Source organism: Salvelinus sp. IW2-2015, linkage group LG1 (genome assembly GCF_002910315.2).
Source record: "Salvelinus sp. IW2-2015 linkage group LG1, ASM291031v2, whole genome shotgun sequence".
Lineage (NCBI taxonomy): Eukaryota > Metazoa > Chordata > Actinopteri > Salmoniformes > Salmonidae > Salvelinus > Salvelinus sp. IW2-2015.
Genome location: NC_036838.1, coordinates 10,509,802 through 10,533,411, shown reverse-complemented (window position 1 = coordinate 10,533,411; position 23,610 = coordinate 10,509,802). Strand labels below are relative to the sequence as shown.

General features: G+C 41.2%; 1 protein-coding gene across 2 annotated transcripts in view; it reads left to right on the top strand.

The window, feature by feature from the left end:
• The first annotated feature begins 3,363 nt into the window (after nucleotides 1-3,363).
• Nucleotides 3,364-23,610, top strand: part of LOC111960770 (echinoderm microtubule-associated protein-like 6) — a 65,244-nt gene continuing 44,997 nt past the window's right edge. For both annotated transcript variants that reach the window (XM_023982983.2, XM_023982976.2), the window contains exons 1-15: nucleotides 3,364-4,784; nucleotides 9,406-9,565; nucleotides 10,175-10,273; nucleotides 10,457-10,525; nucleotides 10,885-11,070; nucleotides 13,789-13,924; nucleotides 16,111-16,312; nucleotides 16,892-17,029; nucleotides 17,405-17,661; nucleotides 17,987-18,196; nucleotides 18,754-18,921; nucleotides 19,208-19,314; nucleotides 20,614-20,714; nucleotides 21,000-21,186; nucleotides 21,944-22,049. In XM_023982983.2, coding sequence (XP_023838751.1) covers nucleotides 4,588-4,784; nucleotides 9,406-9,565; nucleotides 10,175-10,273; nucleotides 10,457-10,525; nucleotides 10,885-11,070; nucleotides 13,789-13,924; nucleotides 16,111-16,312; nucleotides 16,892-17,029; nucleotides 17,405-17,661; nucleotides 17,987-18,196; nucleotides 18,754-18,921; nucleotides 19,208-19,314; nucleotides 20,614-20,714; nucleotides 21,000-21,186; nucleotides 21,944-22,049 — 2,323 coding nt within the window. In that variant the 5' untranslated portion in view covers nucleotides 3,364-4,587. The remainder of the gene's footprint in view (nucleotides 4,785-9,405; nucleotides 9,566-10,174; nucleotides 10,274-10,456; nucleotides 10,526-10,884; nucleotides 11,071-13,788; nucleotides 13,925-16,110; nucleotides 16,313-16,891; nucleotides 17,030-17,404; nucleotides 17,662-17,986; nucleotides 18,197-18,753; nucleotides 18,922-19,207; nucleotides 19,315-20,613; nucleotides 20,715-20,999; nucleotides 21,187-21,943; nucleotides 22,050-23,610) is intronic.

Here is a 23,610-nt window from a genome sequence, read left to right as displayed (position 1 = left end):
TCAACTTGTCTATAATTAGCTACATGCTGATTATCTTCTGTCATACAGTGCCTTCAGAAAGTATTCGCACCCTTTGACTTTTCCTCATTTTGTTGTGTTACAAAGTGGGATTAAAATGGATTTAATTGTCATTTTTTGTCAACGTCTACACAAAATACTGTAATGTCAGTGGAAGAAAAATTCTAACATTTATTTTTTATTATTATGGAAAATAAAACACTAATATATCTTGATTAGATAAGTATTCAACTTTTATAAAAAGATTAATACAAATTAAATAACTAAAATATAGTTGTTGCATAAGTATTCAGCTCTCTGATTCAAAACATGTTAGAATCACCTTTGGCAGTGGTTACAGCTGTGAGTCTTTCTGGGTAAGTCTCTAAGAACATTGCACACCTGGATTGTACAATATTTGCCAATTATTCTTTAAAAAATTGTCAAGCTCTGTCAAGTTGGTTGTTGATCATTGCTTGACAGTCATTTTCAAGTCTTGCCATATATTTTCAAGCCGATTTAAATCAAAACTGTAACTAGACCACTCTAGTAAGCAACTTGCCTGTGCTTAGCTCTATTACGTTTATTTGTATCCTACAAAAACTCCATAGTCCTTTCCGATGACAAGCATACCCATAACATGATGCAGCCACCACCATATTTGAAAATATTATGAGTGGTACTCTATCTCCTTTCTCTAATATCTCTGGCAACGGCACCATGCAATGCACCCTGAACTGAAGAGGCAGGCAAATCGGAAAAATGTACTAGTCGCTCTGTTAAATTACTAATTTATTGAGGTAGGAATATCGCAAAAGAAGACATCCTCCCGAGTTATGACATGGGCCAGTATTGAAATCTGCCATGTAGAATAGACGTTTTCGCGATCTAAAAGTCGTTTTCCAGTGTAGTGAGAGCAACTTTATCACAGTGCTTCGTCATACCGGACAGATTTCTGCCTGATTGAACACCAATAACTCAGCTACAAATGAAAACATGAAATGACCCAGTGAGTCGATAGAACATCACTCAGAGATGCACAAAAACAATATAACGTTCAAAATGGGTGAACCTTTCATTTTAAGTGTGTGAATTGGACCACTTTCCTGTCCTGCTAAGCATTCAAAATGCAACAAGTACGTTATGAGTAAAAAGTACACTATTTTCTATAGGAATGTAGTGAAGTAAAAGTTGTCAAAAAATAGAAATAGTTAAGTAAAGTATAGATACCCCAAAAAACTACTTAAGTAGTTCTTTAAAGTATTTTTTACTTAGGTAGTTTACACCACTGCTGCTAACCTTAAGTTAAGGCAAAAAAAAAATCATACATTTCTACGATACCATAGCCAATTTTGTCTTTGTGTCTGTGCTATCTAGTGGAAATCCTGTCTACTAGGCTAGCTAGATGTAAGAAAAATGATATAACATTGTTATATCGTAACAATGGTGGTTGCCTCTGTATGGACCTCACTTTGTGCACGGGGGCATTGTCATGCTGAAACAGGAAAGGGCCTTCGCCAAATTGTTGCCACAAAGTTGGAAGCACAGTATCGTCTAGAATGTCATTGTATGCTTTAGTGTTAAGATTTCCCTTCACTGAAACTAAGGGGCCTAGCCCAAACCATGAAAACAGCCCCAGACCAATATTTCTCCTCCACCAAACTTTACAGTTGGCACTTTGCATTGGGGCAGGTAGCTTTCTCCTGGCATCCGCTAAACCCAGATACGTCTGTCGGACTGCCAGATGGTGAAGTGTGATTCATCACTCTAGAGATCGCATTTCCACTGCTTCAGAGTCCAATGGAGGCAAGCTTTACACCACTCCAGCCGACACTTGGCTTTGCACATGGTGATCTTAGGCTTGTGTGCAGCTGCTCGGCCATGGAAACCCATTTCATGAAGCTCACGACAAACAGTTATTTTGCTGATGTTGTTTCCAGAGGCAGTTTGGAACTCGGCAGTGAGTGTTGTTGTTTTATGGGCTACGCACTTCAGCACTCGGCGGTCCCGTTCTTGTTGCTCCTAGACGTTTCATCTTCACAATAACAGCACTTACAGTTGACCGGGGCAGCTCTAGCAGGGTAGAAATTTGACATAACTAACTTGTTGGAAAGGTGGCATCCTATGACGGCGCCACGTTGAAAGTCACTGAGTTCTTCAGGGCCATTCTACTGACAATGTTTGTCAATGGAGATTGCATGACGGGGTATCCACATACTTTTGTATATACAGTGCATTCGGAAAGTATTGACTTTTTCCAAATTTTGTTACGTTACAGCCTTATTCTAAAATGGATCAAATAAAAATACATCTTCATCAATCTACACACAATACCCCATAATGACAATTGAAAAACAGGTTTTAACAAATTTAGAAAACGGAAATATCACATTTAAGTACTCAGACCCTTTACTCAGTACTTCTTTATGATTTTGACTGTCTGTCTTGCCATTTATGAATGTGTTATTCAATGCTTTACTATGGGCTATAGTAGTAAAGGCCAAATTCAATATTTGATCAAGTATATATATTTTTTTATATCTAAAATTGAAAATCAAATAGCTAAATGATCCATGGTATGACCATCTTCAAATACTTTTTAAGAAGAGAAATTGTAGGAATAGGCGGGGTTTGTAACTTTGTGGCTGTGGTAACTAATGACTGGTGTAGCCTAGCAGCCTACATCTGACAAATCACCCTATCAAGACAGTACAGTGTAGGCTAAAACTGGTTGTCCAATTGAAATCTCCAAACACACTCGTGGCGATGTCGTCAAAGATTTTTTTTAACTAACCCATTGTTCTATCTGTGATGTCATGGTGACGTTGGCTAGCTAAACTCATGCGTAGAAACACTTAATCGGGTCTAAGGTCGTCTCATGCCGAACTAGGCTTGTGCAGGCCGTCAAATCAAAGGCACTCCTTCAATTTAAAGTTGTTTTTAATTCAAATTAAAACGTGTCAATTTGTCACTTTTTATTTAATTTAATTTATTCAACCTTTATTTAACTAGGCAAGTCAGTTACGAACAAATTGTTATTTACAATGACGGCCTACCCCGGCCAAACCCGGGTGACGCTGGGCCATTTGTGCGCCGCCCTATAGGACTCCCAATCACGGCTGGATGTGACACAGCCTGGATTCACAAGGTTGAAGTAATAACATGTTCAAGTACTTAAAATACTGTCTCGAATCTAGGTTGTGCCTTTAGATTTCAAGAAAATTAACAACTAATCATTGACTTCTCAAAGCCCAAACCGCGCTCTGGTCTGATTGGTCTGTTTGGCAAGCGCTCCCGGAAGTCTTGCAATGTTGCGCCTCTGTGTTTAGAAACTCTGTGACCCTATCATCTACCAAGGACAGCGCTCGAGCACATTCGAAACATTACTCTATCTATGAGGTACCAAGGACAGAGCTCGAGCTTTGTTGGTGGCTGGTCGTAGTCGTTGTTTGGAGAGGCCAGTTCCATAATCGTAATGGTTTTGACGACACTAGAGAACTCCAAACTCCAAAATCCATTGCTAAAATGGGAGATTGCCTACGAAGCGTCGTGGTAACCAAGCACCACCGCAGGCGTAAAGGCAACGAGAGCCCCTATTCTCAAAAAGATTGCGTCGGGAACGCTCGTGAAGAGGATCCTGCATACGTCAGAGTCGTTTAGTCCAAGGATATCATCCTCCGAAAAAAACGATTCCGTGTGTTGTACCCTTCCTCATCTTAATTTGTGCGTTCTTTCTATATGGACCGGTTTCTAATTCCCATCAATTCCAGCTCACCTAGTGTTGAGCATAATTTGGGATGCGAATAAATGACGGAAACGCGCCGAGCGTATTGGAGCTGATACAATTATTCTGCTTTGCAAGGGAATCGACGGTGTGTATATCGGCGTTGTAATCCGTTGATTTCAACTGGAATAAGCACAAGGCAAATACTTCACGGTCGATGTCAATCGAAATCGTCAAGAGGTTTACCACGGCTTTATGATTGAAACCCGAACGAAATACCATCCTGTCAGATATGTATATTTTCGCCTGATATCGCACCCAACCGTTTAGGACAGTATAGTCCTTTGACATGCATTTCCACTCTTGCGTTTTGTGAGCCAAAATTGAGGACTATTGAGCTGTAATAGCTGAATGAGATGACATAGGATTAGAGTAGTCGGGGTTAGTCGGGGTTATATCTTAAATGCCTTGAATTGCTAAAAAGCTATACAGTATAATGGCTATTTCATATCAATTTATGTCATATAGTTCACCGGTTCCACCACGGTTTTATGTAGAATATAAAATGCTAAATAGAAGGCAATTGGAAGAGGCAACATAATTTCATTGGTCGTGTTGATTCATGAGGCCATCTGAATGTAACAAGTATAATCCATGATACTGGAATGTAGAGAAAAGGGGATTGGGAACAGACAAGGGAGAACGGATATCTCATTAGTGTGACACACTAGTGGCCATACTCTCTTGACCAGCCTCTAGGATTTTACTCTGTGTTCATGTTGCTGCATTTTTGGAATAGAGTTAATCTGAGATTGAGGTTGAATTGCAGTTTAGCCAAATACAATTGTCTAATAGTCTGACAAAGCATGGCAGACAAGACTGCTCCACGTTGCCAACTGAGGTTGGAATGGATTCATGGATACAGGGGGCATCAGTGTCGCAACAATTTGTATTACACTGCTGGGAAGGAGATTGTATATTTTGTCGCTGGAGTTGGCGTGGTTTACAACACCAGAGAACACACTCAGAAGTTCTTTTTGGGACACAATGATGACATTATCAGGTAAGTTACCTCAAAGTTACTCTCCCTATACTGCAGTACTTCACAACACTCTCCTCTGGGACCACCAGACGTTTCACATATTGGTATTTGTTGTAGACCTAAACTGGCACACCTGATTCAAAAGGCCTTGATGATTAGTTGACTAATTTAATCAGATGTGCCAGTTCAGGGCTACAATAAATATGTGAAACATCTGATGGTCCAGTCGCCAAGGAGAGGGTTTGGAAACCATGCTATACTGAACCACTCACAGGGAATATTACTCCTCGGTGAAGTTACGCCAGGGTCATAATAGGGTCACACTGACTGCGGTTTGCATTCCACAAGAAGTCCAGGCATTACAAACGGCATCCGGCAAGTAACTTTGCATTGCGTTACTTTCTCCATGCTACATCACAAGCGTCTGATTCTTTTACCTTCTGCATTGCGTTTGTCATCCGTTGAGCCTTCAGAAGTTAATGTTGAAGCTACTTTGTGTCATTTTAACAACAACACTAGTAGTGTATTTGGTCGAGCATATGGATGTATGAATGTACCACTGTTGTCTCACTCGGTAAACCAACGTCTTTAGGAAAACAGGAAATTCCCACTTGGACCAAGGGCGACACTGGTTTTAATTTGCAGACAGAGCTACCTTATCGTGAGAGGGAGATTCCAAATCACCTCTACTATATTTACCCCCTTTTGACCTCCTCCGTGAGACACCGTCCCAAGTTAGGCACAAATGTAGCTGGCCGGATTCATTCTGAGGCCATCTCACTCAAGAAACCAGCGTCTTAACCATTAGACCAACAGGAAATTCCCATCTGCTCGTGGGCAGGGCTATAGGCCTACCTCATCAAAAAACAGACTTCCAAATCACCTCTGCTACAGTAGCCTCACAATCATGTTAGCTCTCATTCAATTACAGTAAGTCATAATGCCAGACAGGCCATATCATCAGATCTAGCCCTAACCATACACCTTACCCGTCTAGCACTAACTGTAACCCCAGCAAGCTGTTGTGTATCAACAATGTTCCAGTTGATAGTTTGCTGTTCGTTTTAGTGTAAATCATTGAAAAATAAAGTAAAACAAGCATTTCTTATTCATGTAGACCTTCCTTGTTTCAATTTGTTTTTTGCTGTTTGGTGCCTAATGAATACGAGCCAGATGTTAGTTATCATTTCGTTTGAATGAGAAAGTGCCAAGCAAAGTGTCTGCAAATGCCTAGTGATCTCTTCATCAGCTTCTTCATCAAGCATGTAAGGCCCTAATCCACAGACCTTTAGATTATGGTCATTCTGTGTGAAAATGAACCAGAAAATTACTGAAATGCAACATTTGAACCTCTGGATTTGCACTTGCATAGATGGGTGTTAACAGATTACTTTTGAACAGAGGAGTTTATTGACAGACTATTAGAAGCACTTAAAATTATGTCCATAAACAAGTGGTTCCCCAATCATTGTAAAGACGGTACAGGCACCAATTTTTTCCACTGACTTCAGAGAGACATTACTTTAACGGTTTATGGGAAGATCTCAATTGTATACTCCTCGCATCCTCACTCATCTCTCCTCCTCTCCTTCTCAAAACCCATTGGATGAGAAAGCCAGAGGTCCCTCCCCTCTGACCTTTTCTTCCAATGGGTTTTGAGACGGAGGCAAGGAGAGGGGATTCTCCCAGCCTACATAGTTGACACAGCAGACTCAAGACCATTGCCATTGAACTTCCTATACTAGTTTGTGCGCCTTAACCATTATGTTAGTGTTTATTCTTGCTACTTGCTAGCATTGGTGTCTGGGAATGCTGAAATAGAAAATTGTCTTTTCGAGTTAATCAATTGACATCACCATGTGAGGGAAATTGAGCCTCATGATTGGGCCAGTGATGTATTAGTCATCCAATCAGAAAACAACTTGTCCCTAGGATTGCCTGTTTTCGCTTCTTTAATTCATAGCTGTTGAATGGTTGCATTTCCAGACCTTGTGTCAGGTACACATTACTAACATACAGTGGCTTGTCTGTGTAGTATTTGCAGACTTCATAGTTAATTTTATTTATTTCAGCATTCATCTATTCATGCTCAATGGAATGTGTGATAAAATGCGCTAACAAGGCCCATTGCTAGTTTCTGCATGCAGTAATTTTTTTACTTTACAATTCATATTGATATAGCCTATACCTGTAGTATTATAATGAAGACCATTATAATAGCTATTTGTTCTACAACACTTCACATAAAGAGGTAGCCTTATATGCTTGTAAATGTTGGACAGCTGCCTCAAATTATGTTACATGTAGCCTACATGAAAATTGATAAGCATTTCAATTGACGTGGATAAGAAGCGGATAAGCTATGGCCTTGACATATGCACCAGAATTAGCAGAATTTCCCCATACCAATGGACTATATGCTAATGTAGGGAGGGAATCACCGGAGGGGGAATCATCAACCATGAGCAGAAAGGGCTGCAGGATTTTCTGTGAATTTATGTGATGAACTGCAAACCAATTATATATTTTTTTAAAGCCTGGGTTCTGAGTTCAGTGTATAGTCACCGTAGTGCTGGATAGGTTTCCTTGTAAATATAACTATGAAATTAGGAAAACATACTGTATTCACTTTCCCCTCAGAGGTGAGTTTTGTTGGCTTGTGGAGTTCAAGCTACATTCTGGGATTTTTTTCATCAGCAAAACGCCACCAGTCTGCTGTTAGATGGACTTTCATAAGCAGCATTGTAAGGACCGTCTAAACTGGGAAACCAGTAGTAGGCATGGAACAATACTGAAGTATGGTTGACTTGACCACTTGACATGATAAAGAAGTGCAATGCAAGTTTTGACTGGGACAGCATCTAGGGATTAAAGATTCATGGGAAGTTCATGAGATGATGGGCAAAGCATTGAAAAGCATGTTTATCTTCATGTATTGCCCTATACAGGGAACACAGTCACTCCACTGTCCGTGAGGATGACATGCAACCTTGGGGCTTGCTTTGAGGAGAATAATTGGAGGAAGCATGTGCCAGTCCGCACAAGGGCTGATGAGAGTCACTGCAATCCGCTAGTTCAGCTCTATCTATGCGTGACAATGCCTGATGCAAGCAGACAGAGGAGAATAAAACTGCTGACAATGGGGATGTGGAGATTGCTGATGATGTCAACATTGAGAATTAAATCACTGATTTTCCTTTCGGTTTGTCGTCACTTACAACATTATCTGCATTTCCAATTATGCCGGAGTAAATCCTAACAAATGGTTTGAGGATTACGTGCGTGTGTGTCAGCCACCACATGGCCAGTTTACTCGTGCTTGTGGGAACGATGCTTGACCTATGTGACTCATCGATTGCCTCGGGAATCAACCCACCCTCTCCCTATTCTACAGCTGGACACCGGCCTGTGGTTAAAAGGAGTTAGAAGGGCCAAACACTGTGCACAACTATCAAAAATAAATAAATACAACACCAGTGCAGATTTAGATGCAAATGTGTCTTATCCTAAGCTAAAAATGTATTTTTATCCAAATCTAAACACTACTTATGTCAAAGCACGGTAAATCTTCAAATGACACCAAGACTTGCTACAAACTAAAAGTAATACTGAATAAATGAGGCCTTCAAGTCCAACATTGTACAAATACCTAAACTTTTTAAATTATATCTCAGTGATCCTTTTGTACACAATGGCAAATATAAATAATATCCTTCCCCAAAGGACCTTTCTATGGATTAAATTCAAAACATCTTGGTCAGTGTTTTTACATTTTCACACGGAATGAGCCAATAATCATATTGTCAAGGTATTATATGAATATTATCTGGATTACAATTGGAAATAAAATGGTGGATACATTTTATGTGATGTTGACTGGGAAATTAAAACTGGAAACCTTAATGGTGAAACCGCCACGTCCATTAGCGATATTACAACAGCAAAGAAGTTACTGAAAACCACAAATCCAGTTTTTTTCCCCCTTGGACGTCATTGCACACGTGATAGAACACTCCGCACCACCGCTTCGTCAACAAAATAAAAACTAGAACAACGGCAGTGGGGCGGACAGCAGTGCTGTTTTCCTTACTGCAGATTCCATCTTTAAAGGCATAGAAAATACATGTTAACCAATGTTAATGAATATCAGTATGTTTCATATAAGTTGTACCGGAGCACCAAGTCTAGGACCAAAAGGTTCCTTAACAGCTTCTACCCCCAAGCCATAAGACTGCTGAACAATGAATCAAATGGCCACCTGGACTATTTACATAGACAACCCCCCCCCCCCCTGCTACTCGCTGTTTATTATCTATGCATAGTCACTTTACCCTTACCTAAATGTACAAATTACCTCGACTAACTTGAACCCTCACACATTGACTCAGTATATAGCCTTGCTATTGTTATTATATTGTGTTTCTTTTTCTTTTATATTTTTTACTTTAGTTTATATTGTAAATATTTTCTTAACTCTATTTCTTAAACTGCATTGTTGGTTAAGGGCTTGTAAGTAAGCATTTCACGGTAAGGTCTACACCTGTTGTATTCTGCGCATGTGACAAATAACATCTGATTTGATTCAATTTTTTTGTTAAGCTGCTGCTTATAATGGTTATTTGTCTCCGGTCAACCCACACAGTCTTGCTATGCATCCTGACAAAGTTCAAGTGGCCACAGGACAAGTTGGGAAGGATCCTTACATCTGTGTTTGGGACACATACGCTTTGCAGACTGTGTCCATCCTGCGAGACGTGCACACACATGGGGTGGCGTGTCTGGCGTTTGATATAGACGGACAGGTGAGGAACACCTTTGAGCTGGTCTCCTTGGATTTTACCTTAGATTGAGTACTTGGAGTTGTGCTTCTTGGTGTAGGGTGAAGTTTCCTATCGACCCTGATCTTGGGTCAGTTTAGCATTTTCCTCACTAATGAGTTTAGGATTCGGGGAGGGGAAGCGGATCCTAGATCTGTACCTAGGGGAAAATTCAAGGGTTTTGACAACATTAACGTTGCGTTTTTATTAATGCCATGTACAGTAGTTACTTTATAACCGAAATGGGATTACTTAGCATTACACAGTAACTGCTGATCAGTAAAATATTACACCTATTTGTCACAGCTGTAGTACACCTGTAACAACATGTGTAATCCCTATACCTATATGTAAATATGTAATAAGACCTGTCTACGCACTCATGGGTGCAGGAACTATAATGACACTGTAAGATGGTAAAGTAGCTTGTGCAAATGTTTGAAGAATGTTGCATAATGGTTTTACAGTGTTGTATAAAATGTGTCCTTAGGACCGCCATTTTTCAGAATGGGTGTGACCCTAAACATAGAAAGTGGATAAACTTAAGCAGGTTTGATTTGCCACTAATTGGTTTTCTATTGTCCCCTTGTGTAGCGATTAGCCTCTGTTGGGCTGGATGCCAAAAACACAGTGTGTGTCTGGGACTGGAGAAAAGGCAGAGTCCTGGCTACAGCAACTGGACACTCAGACAGGGTATGGTATATTTTTTTACATTTCAATTATCTACACTGTCGATACTAAGGCATTCATGTTATTTTTAATGTCATTTTTGTGTATGTCAGTGCTATGAAGGAGACAGAAAATGTAGCTCTGCAGTGTCACTGGTGTGTTCCTTAATGTCACAGGTCATAATAACTGCTTTTGCTGCTGTTTCAGATCTTTGATATTGCCTGGGATCCGTTCCAACTTCATAGGCTCGTAAGCTGTGGGGTGAAGCATATAAAGGTGAGGCCCGAGCCTAGCCACATAGTGTAACTATGGTAATGCTTTATTTAACAGCCCATTTTAAGTTTGTACTTACCTGGTGTTTACAAGATTTTAACAATGAAACTATGGGGTAACAATAGATACTTTCTGGTACTTACCTCAAAGAATTCAACACAATTGATAACTATCTGGTACCAAATGGAAGATGGTGACGTTTGTGTCAAGTGTAATTACAATGCAATGAAGTAATTACCTAATAATTAACTACCTGGTTAACAGCGGGCTAAAATACCGGGTAACATAAAGCATTACCAGTGCTGATGTTTAACATTAACATTGTCAGAGCCATCTAAAAAGTGAGCTTTCTCTTTGCTCAGTTCTGGACCTTGTGTGGGAATGCCTTGACACCCAAGCGGGGGATCTTTGGGAAGACCGGGGACCTGCAGACCATTCTGTGCCTGGCCACGGCAAAGGAAGAAGTGACATACTCTGGAGCACTGAATGGGGACATCTATGTCTGGAAGGGGCTGAACCTGGCTCGCACAGTCCAAGCAGCCCATGGAGTGAGTGGAATGCAGCCTCACTAACAAAATGAGGATTTATGGTCAAATGAATTATCACACTGTATAGTATTGTTTTTCCATGCACATGCCTTGCGACCAGTAAACTCAAGCAAATTATATTTTGTTTAGCTTTAATGCCAATACATATACATTTGTGAGGCGCACAGACAACCCATGGTAGACATCCAGTTGGTAGACATCCAGTTGGTCACATTGGTGCTGTGACTAGGGGCCTATTCAGACAGAAAAGAGTTGAAGCAGAGGTATTGCAGCTCAAATTTACTGTAAACATTCCAGTAGCCACTTGCCATTGAGCATGTGAATTTAAAATTGAAACCCTCCGTCCTTGGCTTTTGCTAAATATGTCTATTTAACAAACTGACGTTGCTAGAATTTCAATATCACGAGTTTTTGTTATAAGCAGTTTTAGGAGAACATGTCATTTCTTCCCCCCTGCCCTTCCTTCACCCGGCAGTTAGCTGCCCATCTAAGATGGCCCATCCAAACTACACCTGAACTATATTGAAACTCATTTCACACATCTAATAGATGTAGCCTAAAGGCAAGATTAAATTGGCAATAGTCTGATGGGTGACAATATTATATCAATTGTCTTGTGAATGAAGAGACTTATGAACAGCACAGCATGTGTAATTAACAAATAAGGGAATGGAGCTTACCAATAAGCGTCTTTTTCGAATTTTTGATTCTGAAAGAGTAGATTCTATGGATTTCTATGGATGCGGAGATCATCCGTTCACCTACTTTGCGTCTCACAAGGACATGGCGGTTGGAACCAAAAAATCTCAAATTTGTATTCATCAGACCAAAGAACAGATTTCCACTGGTCTAATGTCCATTGCTCGTGTTTCTTGGCCCAAGCAAGTCTCTTCTTATTATTGGTGTCCTTTAGTGGTGGTTTCTTTGCAGCAAGTTGACCATGAAGGCCTGATTCACGCAGTCTCCTCTGAACAGTTGATGTTGAGATGTGTCTGTTACTTGAGCTCTGTGAAGCATTTATTTGGCCTGCAATTTCTGAGGCTGGTAACTAATGAACTTATCCTCTGCAGCAAAGGTAACTCTGGGTCTTCCTTTCCTGTGACAGTCCTCATGAGAGCCAGTTTCATCATAGCGCTTGATGATTTTGGCGAATGCAAATTTTCCATATTGACTGACCTTCATGTCTCAAAGTAATGATGGACTGTCGTTTCTCTTTGCTTATTTGAGCTGTTATTGCCATAATATGGACTTGGTCTTTTACCAAATAGGGCTATTTTCTGTATACCAGCCCTACCATGTCACAACACAACTGATTGGCTCAAATACATTAAGAAGGAAAGAAATTCCACAAATTAACTTCTAACAAGGCACACCTGTTAGTTGAAATGCATTCCAGGTGACTACCTTGTGAAGCTGGTTGGGAGAATGCCAAGAGTGTGCAAAGCTGTCATCAAGGCAAAGGGTGGCTACTTTGAAGAATCTCAAATATATAATATATTCTGATTTGTTTAACACTTTTTTGGTTACTACATTCAGAGAATGATTTTGTATTTTCAACATACGCAAAATCGTTTTTTGTATAATTTTGTGGTCCCATATCACCCCGAATGTTCTCGATTGGTATCCGAGGCTCTTATTGCACCATCATGTGAGAGGTGTTGGTTGGTGAGTATGAGGATAATGCAGTGAATTTGGTCCAAAAGGGGGAAGTGAACCCGACTTTCAAAGTGAACACTATGTTATTGCCACAATATCATTACACAAATTTGGAGTAATAGCGGGGCACAAAGCTCTGAAGATAGTGTGTTAACCAAGTTGTGAACATTGCATGTTAACCAGGTTGTTTCATAACTCATTTAAGGAGGCTACTTGCAAATTATTTTCTGTATTTTAAAATACAAATTACATGAATTTGACTGAAATAAATGTTTTGACACTAGTATTTTATACATTGGTCTTTAGAGCATTTTTTACACTGAACAAAAATATAAACGCATCAAGTGAAGTGTTGGTCCCATGTTTCATGAGCTGAAATAAAAGATCCCAGAAATGTTCCATATGCACAAAAAGCTTATTTATCAAAAATGTTGTGCACAAATTTGGTTACATTCCTGTTAGTGAGCAGTGCGTCTTTACCAAAATAATCCATCCAATTGACAGGTGTGGCATATTAATAAGCTGATTAAACAGCATGATCATTACACAGGTGCACCTTGTGCTGGTGACAGTAAAAGGCCACTCTAAAATGTGGCCTAAAACACAATGCCACAATTGGCGTGCTGACTGCAGGAATGTCCACCAGAGCTTTTGCCAGATAATTGAATGTTAATTTCTCTACCATAAGCCGCTTCCAACCTCATTTTAGAGAATTTGCTGTTTGCTGATGTCAACGCTGTGAACAGTGCCCCATGGTGGGGTTATGGTATGGACAGGCATAAGCTACGGACAACGAACACAATTGCATTTTATTGATGGAAATGTCAATGCACACAGAGGGCATAATGAATTTAATTTCAATTGACTGATTTCCCTATATGAACTGCAACTCAGTAAAGTCTTTGAAATTGTTGCATGTTGCGTTTATATTTTTGTTCAGTGTATTTTGTAACAAGATACATTTTTATGTATCTTTGCCCATCAGTCGGTTTCATTTGCACTTTGTTAGATTTCTGACTTGGTGACATTTTAGATCTTGTTTTTCCTGTAACTTCTCCACAGGCAGGGATTTTCAGCATGCACGCCTGTGAGGAAGGGTTCGCTACAGGCGGGCGGGATGGCTGCGTGAGACTGTGGGACGTGGACTTCAAACCCATCACTAAGATCGACCTCCGAGAGACTGAGCAAGGATACAAAAGTAGGTTGTCGGGCTCAAGAGCCCCGTCCTCCCCCCTTAACATACACAACCTACCCCACATTTTCAAAGTAAACGAGTGTGTATAATGAATTCAAGATACAAAAACAAACATGTCTGGACAGCATAAGTAATCACCCTGATATGGCACACCTAAATGTAAAGTACTTGTCTTTCATAAGAAAATATGTACTTTTTACTCCCATACATTTTCTCTGACACCAAAAGGGTACTCGTTACATGTTCAGGCAGGACAGAATTATGGTCCAGTTCACGCACCTATCAATATAACGCCTTGTCATCTCGACTGCCTCTGATCTGGCGGACTAACTAAATACAAAAAATAGAATTTTCAGGTCTTTCCATAGATTTTCAAGCAGATTTAAGTCAAAACTGTAACTCGGCCACTCTGGAACATTCATTGTCTTCTTGGTAAGCAACTCCAGTGTAGATTTGGCCTTGTGTTTTAGGTTATTGTCCAGCTGAAAGGTGCATCCCCCAGTGTCTGGTGGATAGTAGCAACACAGTTTTCCTCTAGGATTCTGCCTGTGCTTAGCTCTTTTCCGTTAGTTTTTTTAATCCTGAAAACATCCCTCCTTAACGATTACAAGCATACCCATGACATGATGCAGCTACCACTATGCTTGAAAATATGGAGAGTGTGGTACTCAGTAATATTTTGTATTGGATTTGCCCCAAACATAACACTTTGTATTCAGGACAAAAAGTTAATTGCTTTGCCACCTTTTTTTCAGTATTACTTTAGTGCCTTGTTGCAAATCGGATATATGTTTGTTCTTTTCACTCTGTCAATTAGGTTAGTATTGTAGAGTAACTACAGTGTTGTTGATCCATACTCAGTTTTCTCCTATCACAGCCATTAAACTCCGTTTTAAAGTCACCATTTGCCTAATGTTGAAATCCCTCTGGTTACTGATTTAGGAAGGATGCCTCTATCTATTGTATTTTTACCCATCTACCAATAGGGGCTCTTCTTTGCGAGGTGTCGGAAAACCTCCCTGGTCTTTGTGCTTGAATCTGTGTTTGAAATTCACTGTTCGACTGAGGAACCTTACAATTATCTCTGTGTGGGGTACGGAGAGGAGGAGTCCATGCAAATTATTATGTGACTTGTTAAACACATTTTTACTCCTGAACTTATTTAGGCTTGCCATAACAAAGGGGTTGCATACTTATTGACTCAATATATTTCAGCTTTGATTTAAAAAAAAAAAAAAATCCAAAAAATTGGGAAAACATAATTCCACTTTGACGATATGGGGTATTGTGTGTAAGTCAGTGACAAAACAAATCTCAATTTGAATCCATTTTAAATTCCGGCTGTAACACATTACTGTGCAGTGAATTGCGGACAACAGTTACAAAAGTTGAGAAGGATAGGGATTTGTTATGGGTTATGGTGAGTTGCACTGGTGGCTGGTGAAGGGTGGACAGCTCATAGTAATGGCTGGAATGGAATGAATTGAACGGTATCAAACATTTCTAATTCCATGTTTTTGATGTCATTCCATTTATTCTGTTCTGGCCCATCTTCAAATTAAAGTAACACCAGCCATAACTGGTTAGTTGAAACTAAAGGGGTAACACATGGGAGGTGTAGCCAATTGGTTTAGATTAAGGGAAGGATTAGGGTCTTAGCTTTATCTAAGGCAAAGGGGAGGGTAGAGTTCCTATCTAGTCAGTAATGCTATCCTGCAACCCACTGCTGACTTGCCTTAGAAGCTAAGCAGCATTGAGCCTGGTTGGTCCCTGGATGCTGCTGGACATGGTGTTGGTGGGTCAGTAATCTCTCGTGGACAGACGCACGTAACAACTGGTATCGTAGCATCTGTTAACAGACTGGGATGTGAAAAATCACAAGGAACTTTATTCAGTGCAGAGATTTTTCATCACTGATCATTTAGATAAATCACGATTGACCTGGTGTCCTGGCTAAATGCCCAAGATGGCCTTATTCCATCATGGCCACTTAATTATCCCCGTATCCCTAATTGGCATAAATGATTCCTAATTTCCACTGCAATAGTTGTGAGCTGCAAAAATTGTATTTATTTTTTATTTAACCTTTCTTTATTTTATCCAGGAATTACCATTAAGGTCAGAGTGCCTCTTTTTATAATGGAGAACTGAGTGTATTTTTTCTGTCTCTTCCATTCCTATTTTCCTAGGCTTGTCTATCCGTAGCGTGTGCTGGAAGGCCGACCGGGTCCTGATGGGCACCCAGGACAGTGAAATCTTCGAGGTGATGGTGCGAGACCGTGACAAGCCGCTGCTCCTCATGCAGGGTCACAGTGAGGGCGAACTCTGGGCCCTCGACCCTCACCCCAAGCAGCCGGTGGCCGTAACCGGCAGTGACGACCGATCAGTAAGGTAAGTGGTATTCCAAAACACCTTTAATCTGTCCCCAAAAAAAACATATCATCCCAGGACACGGCATGAGGGGTCTATCCTAGAAAAAGAAAAGCAGTGGTATTCGGATGTCTGCACAGAGTTTGAAATGTATTTTAGGGACGTACAGGTGGCAGACACATGAATGTGTCTTGACAGTTAAAACCAGGCTGAAGCTTGACCGGTTGGTTACCCTCCCATATCATAACAGTAAGCAATGCGTTACCCATAATCTTTTCCTTGCCTCTTAAATCTTGTTCAAATGAACTCGTTCTCTTCTACAGAGGGCCATCTCACTTATTCCACTGTTGTCCAGGTTATTCCACTGTTGTCTGGTTCATTCAACTTTTGTCTCTTACTTTTCCGCTGTAACTGTCTGTTAAGTCCACTGTTGTCACCTTTATACTTTACTATTTCCACTGTTGTCCCTTTACCCTTTACTAATTCCACTGTTGTCCCTTCCTCTCATTCCACTGCTGGATCATTTTTCACTGCTGTCCCCTTATTCCACGACTTTCCCTGTTTGACCCTTCACCTTGTTGGTCTGTGTCTCTGTTGCAGGCTCTGGAGTTTATCCGACCACACTCTTATTGCCCGCTGTAACATGGAGGAAGCCGTGCGCAGCGTCTCCTTCATCAATGACGGCTCTCAGCTTGCCCTGGGCATGAAGGACGGCTCCTTCACTGTGCTCCGCGTCCGGTTAGTTACCAGAACAGGCTTACGTTTTCAAACACAATAAAAAATGTATTTCAGTTATGCTGTATTTTTTTTTTTACTATGCTGTATTTTACAGTCTGCTATTTATCTCATTTGTTTTAAGAACGATTAAACTGTAATTACACAACAACTATGTAACACCATAATAATATTTGTGTTTTTTTGTGGGATGTATTGTAACAATGATAAACCGTTTTGGTACCTACTTTGAAATGTTTTGAATTTGTAATGTAAAAAAATAAGTAAGTACCCCTGGTCACCGACATAATTTCTCAATTAACACCAGACAAACATTAGCTGTAAAATAAACAGGACTGTAAAATTATGCGTTGTCTTTTCTCTCCTCTGTGTCCCCAGGGACATGACAGAGGTGGTTCACATCAAAGACAGGAAGGAAGTCATCCACGAGCTGAAGTTCTCGCCGGACGGCTCTTACCTGGCGGTTGGCTCCAACGACAGCCTGGTAGACATCTATGCTGTTGCGCAGCGCTACAAGAAGGTGGGTGAGTGCAACCGCTCCACCTCTTTCATCACCCACCTGGACTGGTCGGTGGACAGCCGCTTCCTGCAGACCAATGACGGGGCAGGGGAGAGGCTCTTCTACAGAATGCCAGGTAAAACCACTCTTAAATACTATAATAGGATGGCCTGACTGGTCTAACGTCTACCGTGTCGACATAGGTTCAATTCTGGCCTACTGCTCTTTGACAGAACCTCTCACTATCTTTTCAATAAATATATATAAAAAATACATGAATACAATAATGGGGTACAGTAACACTTCCCCTTAAAGGTGCAATCTTCAGTTCAATCAACCACAAAGAGAGCACCCCACTACTGTTTTGGTAAACATTTGATGGAAGGGATTGGAGAAATGTAACCAGTTGATTTATAGTTGACAGTGACATGTCTCTATGCTCTTCTCCCTCATCTCCATAGCGGGGAAGCTCCTTAGCAAAGAGGAGACCAAGGGAATCCATTGGATGACCTGGACAGGCATCATCGGGCCCGAGGTCAACGGGATTTGGCCCAAGTATGCCAACGTCACAGACATAAATTCCGTGGACGCCAACTACAGCAGTGCCGTGCTGGTGACTGGGGATGACTTTGGCCTCGTCAAGCTTTTCAGGTTCCCGTGTCTTAAGAAAGGTCTGGCTATATGTGTTTTCTTACAAGCCTTTCTCTCAGGCATGCAGTGCCTGTAGCAAATATAGATAGATATTCTTAGTTTCTTTGGTCACACTTTGTTTTGTGATAGTATCAACATCTGTAGAGCATCTATCAACAAACTATCTGTTGATAAGCAACTGCTTGCTAAGGTTAAGGTTAGGTTTAGAATAAGGGTTAGGGTTAAGTTTAGGGTTAGGATAAGGGTTAGGGTTAGTAGATAGTTGAAATGTTACTGCTAGTCTGTAGGTAGTCTGTAGAGAATCTACAGATGGACTATAAATAATAAAGTGTTACAGTTTTTTTCCCCACATAGGTCACCATGATAATCTACAATGATGGAATTCAATCATCAGAAAAAATATACTTTATTGATAGCCATAACGCTACCATTACCAGGCAATGTTATGGCTATCATATCAATACATATCTTATAAAAAAAATGTCCCAGCTCAGCTTCTAATATACTGTATGTTTTATATATGTTATGTCCCACTTGGTTTCCTTAAATGCGTTATTTTGTGGTCTTTGTGAAACAGCGGCTAAATTCAAGAAGTACATCGGCCATTCTGCCCATGTGACAAACGTGCGCTGGTCCCATGATCTCCAGTGGGTGTTGAGCACTGGAGGGGCGGACCACGCCTTGTTCCAGTGGAAGTTTCTTCCAGAGGGGGTGATGAACGGTGTTCTGGAACCCCTCCTTCAAGGTGACAATTGCTGGATTACAAATTAACCCCAACGCCCTAACCCTAACCCTACATTTACATTTTATTTTAGTCATTCATTTATCTCCAAACGTTACATTTATGTCACCTGGTTAATGTGCTGTCATAGTCTTCTGTCTGTTTATCTTCTGTGTGAATGGTATGAAAGAATGTAAGTGTAAATGTCAAGTCTGGGTGATAAGTTGTTGGTTTGATCTATCTATATCTATTGAATGGTCTCCATAAAGGTCAGAGGTCATCTATCCTCTGTTTGTGTTTGCATCTCCAGAGGGGTACGCTGATTCAAACAGTGGAGAATCCGACTCGGACGTGTCTGACGTTCCGGAGCTTGACTCAGACATTGAACTGGAGGCCCAGATCAGCTATGAACGACAGGTGGAGTAAAATATTTTGTGGAATAAGCCAATGCACAATTGCTACTGGGATTGCTCACTGTCTTGCAAAGTATTATACAGTACATTAGTATGTGGACACCTGCTCGTCGAACATCTCATTCCAAACTCATTAGCATTAATATGGAGTTGGTCCCCCTTTGCTGCTATAACAGCCTCCACTCGTCTGGGAAGGTTTTCCACTAGATGTTGGGACATTGCTGTGAGGACTTGCTTCCATTCAGCCACTAAAGCATTAGTGAGATCTGGCACTGATGTTGGGCGATTAAGCCTGGCTCGCAGTCGGCATTCCAATTCATTCCAAAAGTGTTAAATGGGGTTGAGGTCAGTGCTCTGTGCAGGCCAGTCAAGTTCTTCCACACTGATCTCGATGAACCATTTCTGTATGGACCTCACATTGTGCACGGAAGCATTGTCATGCTTAAACAGGAAAGGGCCTTCCCCAAACTGTTGCTAAGTTGGAAGCACAGAATCGTCTAGAATATCATTGTATGCTGTAGCGTTAAGATTTTCCTTAACTGGAACTAAGGGGCCTAGCCCAAACCATGAAAAACAGCCCCAGACCATTATACTCCTCCACCAAACTTTACAGTTGGCACTATACATTCAGGCAGGTAGCGTTCTTCTGGCATCCGCCAAACCCAGATTAGTCTGTCGAACTGCCAGATGGTGAAATGTGATTAATCACTGCAGCGAACGCGTTTCTACTGCTCCAGAGTCCAATGGCGGTGAGCTTTACACCACCCTAGCAGACGCTTGGCATTGCGCATAGTGATCTTAGGCTTGTGTTCGACTGCTTGGCCACGGAAACCCATTTCATGAGCTCCCAACAGACAATTATTGTGCTAACGTTGCTTCCAGAAGCAGTTTGGAACTCGGTAGTGAGTGTTGCAAACGAACACAGACGATTTTTCGTGCTACGCACTCGGCGGTCCCGTTTTGTGGGCCTGTGTGGCCTACCACTTTGTAGCTGAGTTGTTGTTGCTCATAGATCTTTTCACTTCACAATAACAATACTTATAGCTGACCGTGGCAGCTCTAGCAGGGCAGAAATTTGACAAACTGACTTGTTGGAAAGGCGGCATCCTATGACAGTGCCACGGTGAAAGTTACTGAGCTCTTCCGTAAGGCCATTTTACTGCCAATGTTTGGCTATGGAGATTGCATGGCTGTGTGCTCGGTTTCATACACCTGTAAGCAACAAGTGTGCAGAAATAGCCAAATCCATTAATTTGAAGGGGTAACATAATAACATATGATCTTATCTTAAACTGTCTCCTAGGTTTACAAAGAGGACCTCCCACAGCTGAGGAAGAAGCTAGTGGGCTCACTGAAACGACAGAAAGCACCAGACGAGGGGCTGCGTTTGCAGTTTGTTCACGGGTAAGGCACCTCAAGGGTGACTGTAAATGTATGTACTGTCAGGCCACTTCATATACTTGCAGTGTTAATTATTTTGCCATGCGGCAGGTATTTATTAAATTCTACACGTGCTTAAAGTATTTCCGCCAGAGTATGTTTTGCTTCGAAGTACCATAAAGTATCCAATAGCCTTGTTTTGACTATCAGGACAGGCGAGGCCACGCTACTTTTCATTTACCAGTAAGCACCAAAGTGTATGAAATCCTGTAACTATAGGATTTTTCCTGTAATTTCCTCATTGCACAGGTACAGAGGTTGTGACTGCAGAAACAACCTATTCTACACCCAGGCGGGAGAGGTGGTGTATCACGTAGCAGCCGTGGCTGTGGTCTATAACCGTCAGCAGCACGCACAGCGTTTCTACCTGGGTCATGACGACGACATCCTCAGCCTCACCGTCCATCCGCTGAAGGACTACGTTGCCACCGGACAGGTAGATCCACAACCATATATTCATTTCTGTTTATTTACTCTACTTGTTCTGTCTCTCTCACACTTGAGTAATAGAATATACTGCTGCAATCCATCACCATGTAATTGCATATGTAACCTTTATTTAACTAGGCAAGTCAGTTAAGAACAAATTCTTCTTTACAATGACAGCCTACCGGGGAACAGTGGGTTAACTGCCTGCCTGCCTGTTCAGGGGCAGAATGACAGATTTTTACCTTATCAGCTCAGGGATTTGATCCAGCAACCTTTAGGCTACCTGCCACCCCAGGTAACCTAGTCATAGTTACATAGGAGTTCCTGTGTAACTATTACACTTATAGGGGCAACAGAAGTTAGTGTAACCATTTTTTTTATCCTGTCTTCTTAAATTGGCATATTTAAGAGTGAGTATTTACAGTTCCAGTCAAAAGTTTGGACACACCTACTCAATGCCAAGAGTGTGCAAAGTTGTCATCAAGAATCTCAAATGTGAAATATATTTCGATTTGTTTAACACTTTTTGGTTACAACATGATTCCATATGTGTTATTTCATAGTGTTGAAGTCTTCACTATTATTCGACAATGTAGAAAATAGTCAAAAAAAAGAAAAATTAGTAGGTTCAAACTTTTGACTGGTACTGTAGTTCAATTGGAAGCTCTATACCCACTCTACTATTTTAGCAACTTAGCAATGTACTGTATTTAGCACCCACTATGCATTTTGCATTTGAAAGTTGAATTTGTCCCCATGCTCAGGTTGGCAGGGACCCAGCCATCCATGTGTGGGACATCCAGACACTGAAGTGCTTGTCCTTGTTGAAGGGCCATCACCAAAGAGGGGTGTGTGCACTGGAGTTCACAGGTAGGCCTGTTCTTATGCTCAATGTTGGGGAGAGCTTGACAGTATGCTTGACTGTATTTTCCTTCGGTTTACTTTACATGTGTTCGCTCCCAGGTTCTGGTTAAAACAGAGATGACAAGCAGTAGATTCACAGTTGACTGATGTTTAATAAAGATTACGTTTGGCACTTAAGTTTGGCACAGCGCAAGGCACGGCGCGGTAAATGATACAACATCGGCTAGGCACTTGAATGGTAATGGCTTTGGTTGACAGCTTATGGTTAACCAAGAATCTAAATGCACACTTGTCTGCTCTATCTTTGGTAGACTTAAAGGTAGACAGCAATATGACAGGTCCTCTTTATATAGCTTTATATAGCCCTTTACACTTGTACCCATATACAGGTTGAAAATGGCACCTAAATTGGAACGCAGGGGCTGTACAGTAACATGCTATACATGACATCAGAACTCTGGCTCTGCACTTCACAGCGCTGTGTGGGTTTTGACTGACATCCATTCTGAACTTGAGTACCGCACGCGACAAGATGTTGCCCCCCATCCCTCCTGATAATTGGGCAACTTTTGCACACAGTGTCAACGTTTATGATCACTATGTTTGACGTACAGTTACAAGATGTCATGTTGTTATATGCTGGGTTGTTCTGAACAGAATGAGCCTGTGTTTGTTTCTTGTGAAGAGAATTCGCCGTGGCACACACACCTGAATGCACTCATGACTCCTTTCTATGTGCACCGAAATGATGATCTGCTTCGCTGAATTGCCTTGTGAAACCCTAACACTTTAAGATTGTATTTTCTAACCTAGCGAGTCATGTTGACAATAGAACAAGCTTTCAAATAATGCCCGCCTGAACCAGATTACGATTTATAATGGACCGTTTTTTAGATTGCGTAAACAACAACTGTCATTTTGTTATGGCGGGGATGCAGGGTTGTGTTCCGAACGAAACCGCTACAAGTGTGCTTGCTCTTGTACCTCAAAGGCACAGCTAGGAGAGCTAAAAAAAAGTACCTTATAGTTGAAGATTCTTCTTTGAGTCATAAAAGTGCATTGAAATTGCTTAGGAATTGTGAACACTTTGGAGTGGTGTGTGGTCACTTGGAGACACCACTTAGTCCTCTCACTCAACCTAGTATTTTTTTGTCTTATGTTGCACCAACCACACATTTTCCTGGAATAAAATTGTACAGTATTTGTCACATGCCGAATACAACAGGTGTAGCTCTTGCCGTGAAATACTTACTGAGGGGCACCCCTGAGGGGCCCCCGTGTTGAGGATCAGCGTGGCAGGCGGCCCGTCAGGAAGTCTAGGATCCAGTTGCAGAGGGAGGTGTTTAATCCTAGGGTCCTGAGCTTAGTGATGAGCTATGAGTGTACAATGGTGTTGAATGCTGAGCTGTAGTCGACGAACAGAATTCTCACATAGGTGTTCCAATTTGTCCAGGTGGGAAAGGGCAGTGTGGATTGCAATAGAGATTGCATCATTTGTGGATCTGTTGGGGCATTTTATTGTGAGGAACTGCAGTATTATCCTCTTATGTGAGTGATCTTGAATTCA